The 15,347-nt window shown below is 33.3% G+C and overlaps 3 protein-coding genes across 3 annotated transcripts in view; 1 reads left to right on the forward strand and 2 right to left on the reverse strand.

The window, feature by feature from the left end:
- Window positions 1-1,368, reverse strand: part of LOC106061694 (PP2C-like domain-containing protein CG9801) — a 53,719-nt gene extending 52,351 nt beyond the window's left edge. Inside the window, exon 1 of the transcript XR_008773697.1 lies at window positions 1,251-1,368. The gene's annotated coding sequence lies outside the window, so the exon portion shown is untranslated. The remainder of the gene's footprint in view (window positions 1-1,250) is intronic.
- Window positions 1,026-9,089, forward strand: LOC106050979 (uncharacterized). The gene is made up of 6 exons (XM_013206082.2): window positions 1,026-1,166; window positions 2,874-2,991; window positions 4,430-4,620; window positions 5,228-5,467; window positions 6,701-6,768; window positions 7,444-9,089. Exons 2-6 carry the CDS (start codon window positions 2,889-2,891, stop codon window positions 7,697-7,699), a joined length of 858 nt encoding a protein of 285 aa, XP_013061536.1. The 5' UTR covers window positions 1,026-1,166; window positions 2,874-2,888; the 3' UTR covers window positions 7,700-9,089.
- Window positions 9,090-9,926: 837 nt separating this feature from the next.
- The window catches only part of LOC106050978 (uncharacterized), a 77,944-nt gene continuing 72,523 nt past the window's right edge, over window positions 9,927-15,347 (reverse strand). Inside the window, exon 9 of the mRNA XM_056004245.1 lies at window positions 9,927-15,146. Within this exon, the coding sequence (XP_055860220.1) occupies window positions 15,001-15,146 (146 nt within the window). The 3' untranslated portion in view covers window positions 9,927-15,000. The remainder of the gene's footprint in view (window positions 15,147-15,347) is intronic.

The following is a 15,347-nucleotide window of genomic DNA, read 5'->3' on the forward strand; positions in this document are numbered from 1 at the left end:
CATCTGCCGAAATTGAAAAACACTAAATGTGGCTCAACAAAGATGGCTAAGACAGAATTTAGGAGTCAGTTATAGAGATCGGGTCTCATTCAAGGAAATCCTATGCCAAACTGGGAGTCAACCCCTTAGTAAGGTTGTGACAGAGCGTCTCACTAGGTTTGCGGTACATGTTCTTCGACAAAATGAATTACGCATAATAAGAGTTGGGATGACATCCTAGTACAACTTGGCGCCACACATTCATGGAGGTCCTCAGAGCAGGTGGGAAGAGGCTTCAGACATTACCATTGACAGATTTGTGTGGAAACATCTTGACGGCAAATGCGCCGAACGGCGCGGGAGCGTCTAAGTCAGTAAGAATAGCACATTAGGTTTTTGAAATAAAACTTTTTAATAGCTGGAAAATGCACTGTAGATATCTCATAATATGCATTTTGTTGGTTTTCAGTACCAGAAATAGTGCTTGGCGGCGGGAATCCGCCCCGCGCTGGGGGAGCTCCTAGCGCTCCCCCAGACCCCTTTGATGTGAATGGCGGGGAGTCTACATTTTTCCCCACAAACTCCAGGAAGAACCTATTCTGGGGCACAATACACGTCTTCCGAAAGAATGAAGGGTCAGAATGTAATAATTAAAGATTGTGTACACACACACACATAGGCTACATACATATAAATATTTTTTTTCGCGGGGGGGGGGGGGGGCGGAATAAAATACCCCCCCCCCCCCCCGAAAAAAAATCCTGGCTACGCCCATGCTTGGACCCCCAACTCCAGGAAGAACATTCTAGGGTATAAAAACATACTCTGAAAGAATGAGGGGTCGAAATGTAATAAAGATTAATTACGTGTGCGCGCGAACACACATATTTATATAGAGGGGGAAAGAAAAAAATTCACCCGCCTACCCTACCCCCCCCCCAAAAAAAAAATCCTGGCTACGCCCATGTGCATTTGACAGAATTGATTGATGCAAAGATAAATATTTAATTCTTGCCTATTATATATAGGTCTGTGCAAACAGAATAGTTCACGGAAGAGCACTCTAGTATAAAAAAAAAAGAAAAATTAATAAACGTAAACAAATCTCATTCTGTTGAACTTTGGCCCATGTTTATCTCTTTCTCTGATTGCATTTCAGAATCTAATTAATTAACACTGTAAATAAGGTAAATCTATTAACATTGCAAATTAAATAATAGATTTAGATCAAAATCTAGATTCTAGTTCTAGAATAATCTAGATCTAATTACCGTAGCCGTAGCTTTAACTTTAGACTTTAAAGTTGTATGTGTGGCTTGTTTGGTGTCTAGTGTCTAAGTCTAGGCTAGGGGATTATTGTTTGACTTCAGTAACTTCAGTGTGCAATATGCTGGGTCACCACAGACAAAATGGGGGCCTGCAACAAGAAGACAATAGAATATAGATACGAAATTTAAAATTTACAGTGGTATTTATTTACACAAAAGAAAAAGAAACTGGGGGGGGGGGGGTTGTATTTTAACTCTTGATAAAAATATTTCCTCGTCGTTCTTAACATAAATGATAGAGAGTGTGTCACTTTGTCTTTGACTGAACTTATCTTAGACTCCTATCAGTATCAATGTCACAGCTGGCTGTGCTCCTTGGTGGCGGGCTTGCAGCTGGAGGTGTGCTCTAGCGATTAGATCATTAGAGGGTCGCCGGTGACTCAGTGTTTGCAATGGCGCTGGAGTGTCAATCCAAAGTTACTGGGGTCAGTTGTGGGCACAGTAGTGCGGATGGCAGGCTACCATGGGCTCAAAGAGTAGGCCCTAATGCAGGCAATGCTGATCTACCATCCTGGTGACTGGTAGAAATCATTGACTCTTGTCAGGAGTCTTAAGGGCCTGACAGAGCCAAACTCTCATTCCTGGTGACTGGTAGAAATCATTGACTCTTGTCAGGAGTCTTAAGGGCCTGACAGAGCCAAACTCTCATTCCTGGTGACTGGTAGAAATCATTGACTCTTGTCAGGAGTCTTAAGGGCCTGACAGAGCCAAACTCTCATTCCTGGTGACTGGTAGAAATCATTGACTCTTGTCAGGAGTCTTAAGGGCCTGACAGAGCCAAACTCTCATTCCTGGTGACTGGTAGAAATCATTGACTCTTGTCAGGAGTCTTAAGGGCCTTTGACCCAACTCTTTATTGGACAGATGGCAGCCTGGTTGTATGGTATGTGCTCTGGATTATCATCTTGATTTTCCCTTGTTCAAATCCTGCCAGCATTACTCCTGGAGCTTTGGGTTAGGATGTAATAATCTTCAATTCTGAAAGAACAAACAAAACATGTAAAACAAAAAAAAATTCACTTGGGTGCTTACACCAGAAGTCTTTTTCTAAGACAACTTATGTTTTTTAAGATATGAATCACATATGTATCAAATATATAATGTCACTATCAGTACTGTCAGTATCAGTAGTTTTAATTTCAAGATATTTGTCAAAAAATAATTTAAGATAAACAACTTATATCTCTTGTAAACAATAATTGTGAAAAGAGTGCAATTTTAGTACATTAAAAAAACAACAACTTAATATTAGAAATGGAGCAGATAACCTGATGAAGACTATCTCTATATTTGTACACACTTATCTTCACAACGCTCATGTTGAACAAAGTTAAATATGAAAAGATGATCAGCTTTGAGAATGAGTTCAAGAACTTTCTTTTGATCTGAAATATTACTGCATTCCAATGTGGCATTGACCTGATGACTAAGTGTAAGGAATGAAAGACTCCAAGTATTCCTTGATGCCCTTCAACTAGAAATCTAAGAACTGTGACTACTGACTATATATGTTATAATGTTATGTTTTTTTTAAAATATCTCTGCTTTTATCCCCCAACATTTTAGAAACAGATTTCACCCATGGCAACACAAGTTTTAGATTATCGCATTGTGGTAGATGAAAAAAACTTCAAAGCTGAGAGTTTCTTTCCAGGATTGGCTTTTGTGGATTTTGAAAGAACTGGTATCTAGTTTTGTTCTCTTCTTTTAAAAAAAAATGTACTTTGATTAAGTTCTAACAAATTATGTGAGTAAATATAGACTTATTTTACATATAAAGTAGTTTTGGGAAGGCAACTATTCTATCTATAGACATTATTTCAAGAACACAGTTTGAATATAAAGTAAAATAATGATCTTGGAGATTTCCCAATTTAAAAACTTTGCAAAGAATGAGATGGGAACTGATATATTTAGTCTGGTAAATGTACCCGGTGTAACATATCTCTCTATATATTTCTCTTCTTCGCTCAACAGTTTGGACGAGCAAGAAGTAAAGGAAAGATCACTCTCTTATTTCTGTGGATAGTCATCCCACGAAAAAACAAGTTGGGGGGGGGGAGAACAAGTGGTAATCACACATCGCTACGGATGGCTGGACGCTAGACTGTCAAACCCTGCCCGCTCCATCTCCCTTCGTCCTGCAGGAGGTTTGGACTAAGAAGTAAACTATCTTTAACTCTGAATGAACATCCGAAACATGTAAAACATTTTACAAACAAACATTTTACAAACACTAGATAGCAGCGCCGGACTTAACCATTGTGACCAAGAAGTCTTGGAAAGAGAACAAGTAATCTGCTATGTATGTTCACCCGTCACTAAATAGCAGGGCCGGACTTAACCATTGTGGGGCCCTGTGTGAAACGGATTTCAAGGGGGCTAGTTTGCATAGGAAAGCGGATAATAAGTGAAATTTAAGAGTTTGTATTAGAAAATAAATTCGTCTATGCATTTTATTCATTCTTTACTACATACAGAATTACTTTACGAGCCTTGCGTGTAGCAAAGTCATACAGTATATCATAATAATTCTGTTTTCTCAATAGCAAGAATTACCAAATGTTTCAATCTATCTTTGAGAATTGTTGACCTCAAGTAATTCTTCATTAGTTTGAGGCACGAGAAGCTTCTTTCACCAGGTTACACAATTATGGCTAATGCATAATGACGTTTTATTTATTGCGTGTAGGATTGGCGTTTTCCATATTGAATGACACCCCAAAATGACAATTTTTTTTTTATATATTTCTGTATATTTAAAGGACTAATTCGTATATTTTGCAATTTAGGGAGATTTCCAGGAGTTCCTGGTAAATTGACAGGAGGGCGTGGGAATTCTGTTTTAAGTTATAAAATGGTTTAATTTAATAATTTATACACCTTGAATTAGCACAGGGTCCTATGAAAGTGCAGTGCACACTGCGGTCGCATATGTTGCAGTGGCCTAAGGCCGGCCCAGCAAAATAGTGGTGTATGCTACGCCGCCGGTTGACTAGTATTAAATATCATCCATATTCTTTTCATTAACGGAACTGCCTCATTCCTAACCAATTAAATTTCAATACTCTGTGTATCAATGAATTATAACTTATGTGTGACAACTATTCTTTTGTTTTCAGGTGGACTAGCCCTATGGAACATCAGCAGGTTATTTGAATCTGGAAGGATTGTTCCATTTTTTCAAGCCAATTTTTTAGATTACAAAACTCTGCGAAGTGATCAAAATACATTTTTTCTTCTTGGAGGTGACTATTATTTTGATTCTTGCTTATGGAATGTGCCCAGAAAGTTTCACTATTTTCCATATAAGGTTTGTTTTTTTTAGATTGGTTTTATTTCTAGTACAGGTCAGCATGTAGTTAAGATATAAGTAATGTCAGTTATTTCTAGTACATGTCAGCATGTAGTCAAGATATAAGTAATGTCAGTTATTTATAGTACAGGTCAGCATGTACCATAAGTAATGTAAGAATTTATCATTAAGTATAAAGAGAGTCTGCCTGGTCATGTGGTATGCACTCTAGACTGTTGTCTTGATGGTCCTGGGCTTAAACCTTGTCATAATCCCCCACTGTCTTGTGAGATGTTTGGGCTAGGTTATATTAATTTTCAATACTGAAGGAATATCCAAAATTAGAAAACAAACAATTTATTTCTTTATTAGACAGTAATTTTAAAATTAGCCTATTAAAACAAAAACAAAAAGAAATTGTCAGGTTTTATGCAAATCTACTTTCAAATCATCATGATAATTAATGTAACATTTGTTCAACACCTTTTTGTTTTACACTTGTTTACATATTATTTGACATTGAAAATATGCTTCATAACATTTGTTGACTTATTGATGTGACTTTATAATTAGTCTTTAGTATTTTTTTTCTTCAATGTTACAGTCCATGTTTTTAATATCCTAGATAACTATAGAACTCATCAATGTTGGCCAGACTTCCATAACAGTCCGTGAAGTTCTAATCAATTTGTTAGATGGTAAAGAAATTGCAACATTTTATGGAAAACTTGTGTATGTGGACAGGATAACAAAAAAGTCTCAAGCACTGCCTGAATGGTACAGGAGGAAATATGAAGCTGCTAAATCCTCTCGTATTGTTAAATTTGAGACAGCCGTTCCAGCTATTCCACAAAACAGACATCAAGTAAATATTGGACATTATTTTAACATGGTTAACATTTTGCTTTCTTTGTTTTTTTCATACTTGAAAAATGTACACATTTTTGTTGTCTGAAACTGCCTCTAGATCTGCTGCTTTGGTTGTACAGGCTTGTCTAGAGATTTGATTGCTGGCAGGTTAACTTACAAATCCCGGTCCTGTCACTGCTGACTGGATGATATCTTCCATTCTCACACTCTTTGCCTACTAGTTCTCTCAACACAAGAAACAACACATACATAGTTAAAACATTTTATTAAAATAAAATAAAAGTACCCCTTTCAGACCTTGCAATCTCTAGGGCAAATGATGTAGTAAAGGTCATCTGGTTAAGGAGGGTGTCATATGGCCAGCACCATGATCAAACGCCTTTACTTGCCCCAACTAATGTCAGGTACCCATTCAGAGTTAGGTTCAGTTCAGAAGCCAAGTGCTTTACCACTTAACCACAATTCCCCCATTGAGCCACTATGCCTCAACAAGATGTTATATTTTGACTAAATTTTACTGAACATATGTAGAATATGTACAAGAATAAGTCCAATTACATCATAAAAGGGACATTCGACATCAACTAAAAACCTTTCCTGCTCCTTTCTTTTTAATAAAAGTTCTCTTTCCTCTTACCTAAATAAAAAAACGAACATGCACACACCTTTTATGCCCCCTTCTTTACATAAGAATTAGTTGACCACTACAGCACAACAATCAGTTTCTTGTTACAGAAACTAGTGTAAGACTAAAAGTTACAAATTCACAACCATGGCATGTGATGTTCGTCACATAAAGAATTTGTACCATTTTCTCTTAAATGTTTATTAATCAGGATAAGTGTTTATGGGAGTATAACAAGCACTGGGAAGAAAAGTGAAAACTTAGGTACTGGTATTAAATTTTTATCTGCTGTCTTTGAAATGATCTTAATAAATGATTACAATTCTTTTAGACCACTGTGTCCTCCGAGGCCTGAATAGGTGTTTGTTCCATGAACTACTGGAGTAATTAACTAGTATGCCACCACATGAATTAATCTCTGAAAAAAACAAAAACCAAAGTGTTCCGTTATATAGTCAGAATGTGTGAAGTGTTCCGTTAAGGAAAAAGTTTGGGAAACATTGTTTTAGACAAAGAAATAGATTCTGGTGGACATGATGTCTTCTTTTATTCCTATTCATGTCTGTCTATATCTTCATCTAAGTTTTGCTTTAATTGTTTTAGGTTCCAGTCACAGTGACTCCAAGTGATACAGACTACAATGGACACAATAATCAAGGCAGTTATGTCAGGTGTGTAATTTATTTACAAAGTATAGAGACATTTCCTGAAGACAAAGAAATCATTGAACAAGCAACTTTAAGTTCACTCATATCTGTTTGCCAGGGTCTATAGACAGCCAGGTTATAAATAGCAACTTTTAAAAGAAAATGCCTAAAGAGGCAAACACAAACAATGAATTAGGTCTTCATGGATCCATGATCATTGTATGTACTGAGGATGTGGCAGAGGCTGACTAACCACATCCACCAGCAATGTTCCTATTGACAGCCCTTTCCATAGAGAGGGCAGAAAATAAAGTTCCCTTAAATGTTCTTGGCCTTTTGACCTTGATTGGGAAAGATGGTCTTAGAGAAGTCAAAAAATAAATGTGTATTAATGATGGAACAGTAACTTAAAACACTTTTATTTTTGCACAACTCTGATCAATATTGTTTATGTGCTTCATTATATTAACTCTTATACTATTGGTAACGTTTATTACTGAAAGGACACTTATATACAGCACTGAAAACTAAGATATCAAGTATTAAAAAAACTAGAATAGTTTGAGTTAATTTTTAAAAAAAATTTTGTTAGGCCATCTAATTTTAAGATTGAATAAAGTGTACTAGAAAATGAAATAGACTGAACATAGCAGGCAACTGTCTAGGCACATCATTTTTGTTTTATTATTTAAATTTCAGATTTTGTATGGATGCAGCAGAAACAGCAAGACAATCCCATTTTTTAAAAGGCTTCACTGGTGACATTTGTCTGTATCCTGTTGTGAAACTCACAGCTTGCTACAGGGGAGAGACACTCGCAGGAGATAATCTGATGACCTCTGTCTGGCAGGATGACACTTCACCATCAGAGTTAAACTTTGCAATTCACAAAGGAACTAAGTTGGCTTTTACAGCCTGCATAACATTTAAATCTACATGTTGCTCCAAGTTGTAACATTTTCAATCGTATCTTAATTGCAATTTATTTCAAAGCCTTCAAGATTTTTTATGAAATACAAAAAGAGAAAAGGAAATGGTTTGAAACAAAAAATATGAGACCAATTAAAAAGTGAGCAATTGAAATGAAAAGCTGTTGGTCTCTACATTGCTTTACTTTGAGTGAAGTTTTTCTGAACAGTTTTAGCTAGTCCTACATTCTGTTTTTTTTCTACCTTTCTCTAGGTTTTTGGGTGACTGAAACTAAAAAATGTTGCAATTACATTTTTTTTTTACATGATTTTTTTATAGTCACCAAGTTATTAAACAAAACAATAGTATTTTCATTTTCAATGTAAACTTCTTTGGGGCCATGTTCTGGCTTATGCTTTGTATATGCTCTGATAATGAATGTTTGATGAAGATTTAACTGAATGATACATATCTACTTTTTATAATTGTTAACTTCTGAACCAAATATTCCTATAGTTAGCATCAGCATCTTTTGCATTCATTTCAGTCATTGATCTCTAAATTAGATGACAGCAAAAAAAAATCTTTAAAATTTTTCACCACTGAAATTTAATTTTTGTTAATTGTAAAATATTTTAGCGCTTGGAGACATTTCTTCTGTTTTGCAAGTGTTTATAAACATAAAGATAGTATAACTCACAAGCTTAGTGGACCAAGAAACAAAGATAAAAGGGAACATGTAGCTTGTTCTTCCAACTTTCAGACCCAATGTACCAACCTCATCTTTGCACACTTTGTTTGAGACATGTATCTCCTTATGAACTATAATAAATTATTTAACTGGAAATTTGGTAATCATTAATCTATTAATTTAGATTTTAGAATTAATCAATCTGTGGTGAAAAGAAATGAATCATTCATATATTGAATAGGAAAGTGATGGATAAACTAAGTAGCTGTTCTTTCCAAATGGAAGGAGTTGTAAATCTGGAGTCATTAGGCCTAGACATGGTTTCAACAGTTTGGAGGTCCCTAAGAATGATAGTATTGTGAAGCAGAGTCTGACATACATGATATGTTACCCTAAATGTGAAATTGTCAGCACGTTTGTTCAGCTACTTTCAAAACAAATATTCAACTGTCTAGACGTGGTAAAAATAATTTCAAAACTCAGATGTTTCTGTATAATGGAGGACATTATGTAGGCCAAGCACATGGCCATTTAAATTGGTTATGTCTCAATGGTTCAGGGTTTGAACCCTGCCTGTCACCATCCTGTGGGAGTTTTGGGCTAGAATGGAATAATCTTAAATCTGAAGAAAGGTTCCAAACCATGGAAAAGGAAATAGAATGGAGAATGAGAATGTGTTAATTATAAGTGATGAAATGATTCATTACAGTTACATACAACGCAAATAAAAAACAACAACAAAGAATTCTTTATCTGGTTAAATTTTTACTTTCTAAGTATATCATTGGGAATTGTAAACATTGAGATTTACCTTAAAATTTAATAATTTTGGAATGATCAAAGAAAGAATATTGGGCTTTGTATTGGGAGGAAAACATTTTAAAATAAAAATAATAATCTAATGCAACTAAGTAGATGTAATTCTATTGATCTAGACAGCTGACATATAGTTGTGGACAACAAAACTATATCAAAGGTCAACATAAGAGTGAACCATCAGGACCAAATGGGATAGTGCTTGATATTGCCAAATAGTGAATGTACCTAATACATTCTGGATATTTGTTGTTTTTTTTTTACTGTAATGACATGAAATAGCTGAATTGTAACCTCATTCACAGAGTCATTGGTGAAACTTTCAATAGTGTTACTTTCCTTCGTGAATAAGTCACAGTGCCAAAGACACTTGTTGAATACTTCACAACCTGTTGGAACACATTGGCCCCTACTCACAGCTACGCTAGTGAAAACTTGTAGGCTTGAATTAATAAAAACTCTTAAGACAAAAATTATCTACATTTTCATAAGAGGTTTTCTGATCATAAAAACCGTAAGTTCAATAGTTAAAATCTATAGGTGTAAATTCAGACATCTATTTACTGAAAAACAAATACATAACATAATCTGAGAGAAAACAGAGACTACTACAACTACAGAAGCAGATTAAACATAGATTCTTATAAAATAGTGTGAGAACACATTATATAGCTATATAAATCAGTGAGTGGCATAACGGCTGACAAAAAAAAAGGGTGACACTAAATCTATATAAAAAAAAGTCTTAGTAATTAGTACACACAGGGAAAGGGGAGGACTTTTATTTGGAATTAACTCAATAGAAAAAAAAAAGAGATTTGCTTCCATTGGCAGCCAACTAAAAACAAGCTCTGTTGTAAGCCCTCTAACAACAAAAACATTTCAACATTAATGCATACATTGAACTCTGTACACACATTAAGCTCTGAAGTTACCTACAACTAATCACTTATGTCAATGGCAAAGAAAAATATATTTGTAATTTTGTGTTTGTTTTGATACCAGATCTGTAAAGTGAAATGAAAGAGCTTCAGTTAATAAGAAGGAGCTTAAGTAATAAATGAGTTTAAGATGTAAAGCAAGTCAAGACAGATTTTATACATTACAACTCAAGCCATTTGGCAGACCAAAGTTCAGTGTTTCCATATGCAAAAAGAGTTAAGTTACATCAGAACAAAATAAAATAGAATATTGAAGTAGTGATCAGAGTCACCAAAATCATGGACAGAATGTCAATTTGTTTCATAGCCAGTCAAAAATTGCATCAATCAACATAATTATGTAAATTTAGCTTCAAAGTTTAGAAAATAAATACACTTTTAATTTTCTGGATGATGTACAAGCTTATTTTTAAAAAATAATTTCAGAATGTCTGCTGGAGGAAATGAACTAAGCTAAAAGATATTCTGTAAAAGAGAAAACAAAAAGTCAAACCTTAAGATTTGAAACAAAACAAAAAGTAAGTGATGAGAACAATGCAAATACAAAAGAACAACAAAACAGCTAGAGACTAACATTTTAAGAATAGGATTCAGAACAAAAGAATAACACAATAAAAAGTATCACATCAAAAAATAAATTTTACCACTGGTAGCAGGCACACTTTCAAAAATGTGTTTTGTTAGGATTAAATGAAATGTGATAACATTTGTTCAGGTAGTTTCACATGCCAAGAAATGAATAAAAGTGAACAACTTTGTTTTGTTTTTTTATCTCCTTTGTAGTTCATTCTTTAAGTTCTTTAGTCAAACTGTAAAACAAAAAAAGCTATCCTAAGTGTCATTAGTGCTTGCTGCTTTTATAAGATGATCACTGCACCTTTAATGATAATAATAATTTAATTTAGAAAGGGCTATTAACTCTTTCAGTGCATATTGTTTTGATTAAAAAAAATGTTCGGGGGGGGGGGAGGGGCTAGAGTTATTAAAACTTACCTAAATTACTGATTTTATTATAGAATCTAGCATTTTATTTTATTTAAAAAAAAACAATTTACAACAAAAGTGTAAAAAATAAAATAAATTATTCAATAAATCATTTTTTATATTAAGTTTAAACTGACTTTGAAAAAAAAAAACATCAATAAAAAATTCTTTGAAAAATTAATATGCTGAAAAATATAACCTTTAATTATACATTTGATCCAAAAATATTGAAAATCACAAAACTAAACATAGTTTGTCACTACAAATCTTATAAAGATTAACAATTGCATTAAGATAATGTATTATTTATGGTATTTTGAGTACTGGGAAGGAAACTAAAAAAGAGGAACCACTAACACAATGTTGGCTTTTTTTTTTTGCATGTTGGTTCTGCATCTACTTATCACATTCAGGAAAAAAAAAAAAAGATAGATAGATAAAAAGTTTAACATTGTTAAGATTGTGAAACAAATATTTTATACCAAGTTACTCACTTAGAGCAACACCGAACCAAAAGATATAAAGACATAACATAAAGTAGGCTCAAGGCGCTATAAGAACATAAACAAGAAATATAATAAGAATTTTTAAAAAAGTATACAACTGATAGAGCAATTATTTAATTATTTAAAAAGAAAAAAAAATTTGTACACAGCCTGATTCCCCCTAAAACTCCCCAAAGAAAAAATCCTGGTTAAGTGAATGTATAAATCTACTAGATGTTATAATATTCTAATGATAGGCTTGTAGGTCTAGACTTACAAGATGGTGCGCAAAAATGTTCCAGAACATTTATTTATTAAACTCTGTGATGGATAGGGCCTACATGTGGAATTCCAGAAAAAGAAATCTGTTCAAGATAAAGATTTTCTATTCGTCTAGTCAAATTAAATTTTTTTATACTTAAAAAGTTTATAATGGTCAAACTAGAGTTTTTGCAGTGTGGCCAATGAGCTAGTGATTGTTTTCCCAAAGATATTCATCAACAGTCAAATTTCTAGGAAAAGAGATGTTTTTGAGAAACATGTCCACCCGACCACCCAGATTTCCATAAATATGTGACCTGAATAGAGGCATTGTAAAACTATGTATGCAGATATTACATCATATAGATGAACTGATATCAAAGTGAGGCCACCTAATGCATGCACTAACACTATTACTAACTACAAAAAGATGTTTTTTGTGTCATTATTGCTGACTATAGCAAGACAACTATAGCAAGATGTTTCACTATTCTTTATATAGCAAGATGTTTCATGTGCCATTATAGCTGACTAAAGCAATTTGTTTCATGTGCCATTATTGTTGACTAGGGCGAGATTTGCCATTATTATATTTGATTGTATATAGCAAAATGTTCCCTGTGCCACTATTGCAAGAAAATCCTAGTACCGGGTACATCTATGTTTCATTCATGTCAACTACTGCAAAACAATTATTGCACTAATTTTGCATGAAGTTGCATTTGCCATTATTGCTAATTATTGCAAAAAAAAAAAAAGTATTATTATTACTAATTATAGAAAGATAATGTGCCATTATTTTTTAAATTTTTGATAACAGCTATAAGATTATCATTGCACCATTATTGCTCATTGTTACTAGATGTCGTAGCATAAATAATCAGTCAACTGAATCATCCAGGTCAAGGTTCAGTTCTAAAATATAAATGTAGATAGATTTAAGTATATTCAAATAAAAAAAAAAAAGAACCTTGACAGAATTACAGATCTATTCTACAGACAACTTCCTTCCTGTAAAATATCCAACATGATATGATAATAATGAGACGGGTCAAATAAAATAAAGGCCAATTGTAAAATTAAAATAAATGGATTAAATCAAAAAACACATAAGCCATTTTGAAATCAACAACAAAGACTTAACAAGGAGCTAAGAACTTATATACATTTCAATGAATAGAAGTGTAAGGGGAAAAAAAAAGGACAAATAATTCTAACAGCAGATGTCAGCCACCTTGGAAATTCATTGTAAATGACAATAAATGAAATCTATGGGTTTCTGAGTCTCAAGGTTTTAACAATTTCAACTTTCTAATTAAAATGTGCACATCAAAACAGAAAAAAAAAATTTTTCTAGTCAACATCAGAGACTTTGAACTCCTACTATTGTACAATAAGACTGCTAAAATGTGGCATACAAAAAATATATTTTTATCACAGAACAATTGAGTGCTTGAACTTGGAAGATTCCATGACAACAAAGTAACAAGAAGAGCATTGAAGGAATTAAAGTTCTAAGAAATGTTTGAAGTGTCAGCTTCAAGTCTTGTATTTATTGCCAGCAACACAACTGAATACAGAACTTTGAAATCTGCATCACTAAGGGGGTGCAGTCCGCACCCATTGACACCCTTTAGGTGGGCTTAAATTGTAATTTAGTTCAGTACTGAAATCATATGTTTGCATCTTTTAGATCATGAATTTTTTTCTACATTGTTTATTTTATACAATTAGAAGTCTTAAGATAATATATTATTACATCATAAATATAATTTTCTTGACATATGGGGTTGAAGTACAACTAACCTTTGGTAATTCAACATTATTGGTCATCTGACACCCTTCTGGTCCCATAACTGTTAAACCATCAAGAATCAACTGAATATTTGAAGCTAAATGAGCAAACAGTATCCTTACTATTAATTCTACTATACCATACCATTATATCAGATACAAACCACAGAGTTAGAAGACAACACAAAACTACTTTCTGTCTGTTTAAAAGGTCTGTAAGCTCAATGCAGACAAACTTTTTCTCAACAAAATATTCATTCAGAATGTTCATTTAATAATGTGGAAATTATTTCATAGCAGCACACTCAAAAGTTAACAAAAATCTTTTGTAAGAGACATTGAAAAAACTGAACTGATTTCTTCAAGTATGATGCTTATGTTTGTAAGAGACATTGACAAGACTGAACTGACTGTTTGCTGCATTTCTTCAAGAGTGATGTTTGTGTTTGTAAGAGACATTGAAAAGACTGAACTGACAGATTGCTGCATTCCTTCAAGTATGATGTTTGTGTTTGTAAGAGACATTGAAAAGACTGAACTGACTGATTGCTGCATTCCTTCAAGTATGATGTTTGTGTTTGTAAGAGACATTGAAAAGACTTAACTGACTGATGCTGCATTCCTTCAAATGTGATGGACATTGAAAACATACTTTAACTAATCATTTGTTCTAAATAAATAAACACAAGTTTTATATACAGTAAAGTATTTGTAGACTTCTGTCAAACAAACATGTAGGAAACTCAATAAATACATTAAAATTAATAATTATATAACATACTTTTTTCTGTATAATAATTGTATCTGTACATACATACACTAAGGCCAACACACAATATGACAGCCAGTGTTGTTAACATAACCAGTTGTTTAGAACAACATGAGAAACAATGAACTCATTTGTAGTTCTCATCAACATTATGCCAGATATATATATAATAATATTGATTATATGGTTCAATGAAAAGTTCACCTGTCACATTCATATTTAACAAAAACAGCAACAACAAATAAGCATTAGCAAGACTGATCTAAAATGCAGATTGTTGCTGAGATGGAAGCCTTTCGTCAGAAAGAAACAATTTTATATCAAATGGAAAACAATTGATTGTATTATTCAATAAAATAGAGGTTCTTTAATAACAACATATTTGGAAAGTCCTGGGTTAACAACATCTCCTGGAAACTTTTGATTGTGATTTAGATATAATTATTTGTTAGAAACATTCATAAATAAAAGTAGACAGGAATTTGTCTTCTCTACTATCACATGAGGATTACTGACTAAAAAAAAAGTTAAAATGAAATCTTGACTTTTTTTTTTTATAAGCCTGATGAATATGAGATTTTTTCAGCTCAAATACTTGATTTAAGTTCAATTCAGTTCCAAACATTCATGACAATCTGTCATGGCTGCCTGGTTGTATCTATCAATCTGAATAGTGCTGTGAAAGAAATGATACTTGTCTTGCAGTAATTTAGTGGCTGCATTCAGAACATCATTTTGGATTTCATAATTGTCTGATGAGAGAGTCAAGTATACAAGTCATAAAATAGAAATAACACAATAATTTGTAAAATACTCATCTTTAATTACATGGTAACATTCACCCCTTCTTTCTCCCCCCCCCCCTTTTCCCAACTGGTCCAGACAAATGTTAGGATCATAGTACATTGAGAAATCTAAAAGCACAAAATTGCACTAAACAAAAAGAATTGGTA

This window comes from Biomphalaria glabrata, chromosome 11, assembly GCF_947242115.1.
Source record: "Biomphalaria glabrata chromosome 11, xgBioGlab47.1, whole genome shotgun sequence".
NCBI lineage: Eukaryota > Metazoa > Mollusca > Gastropoda > Planorbidae > Biomphalaria > Biomphalaria glabrata.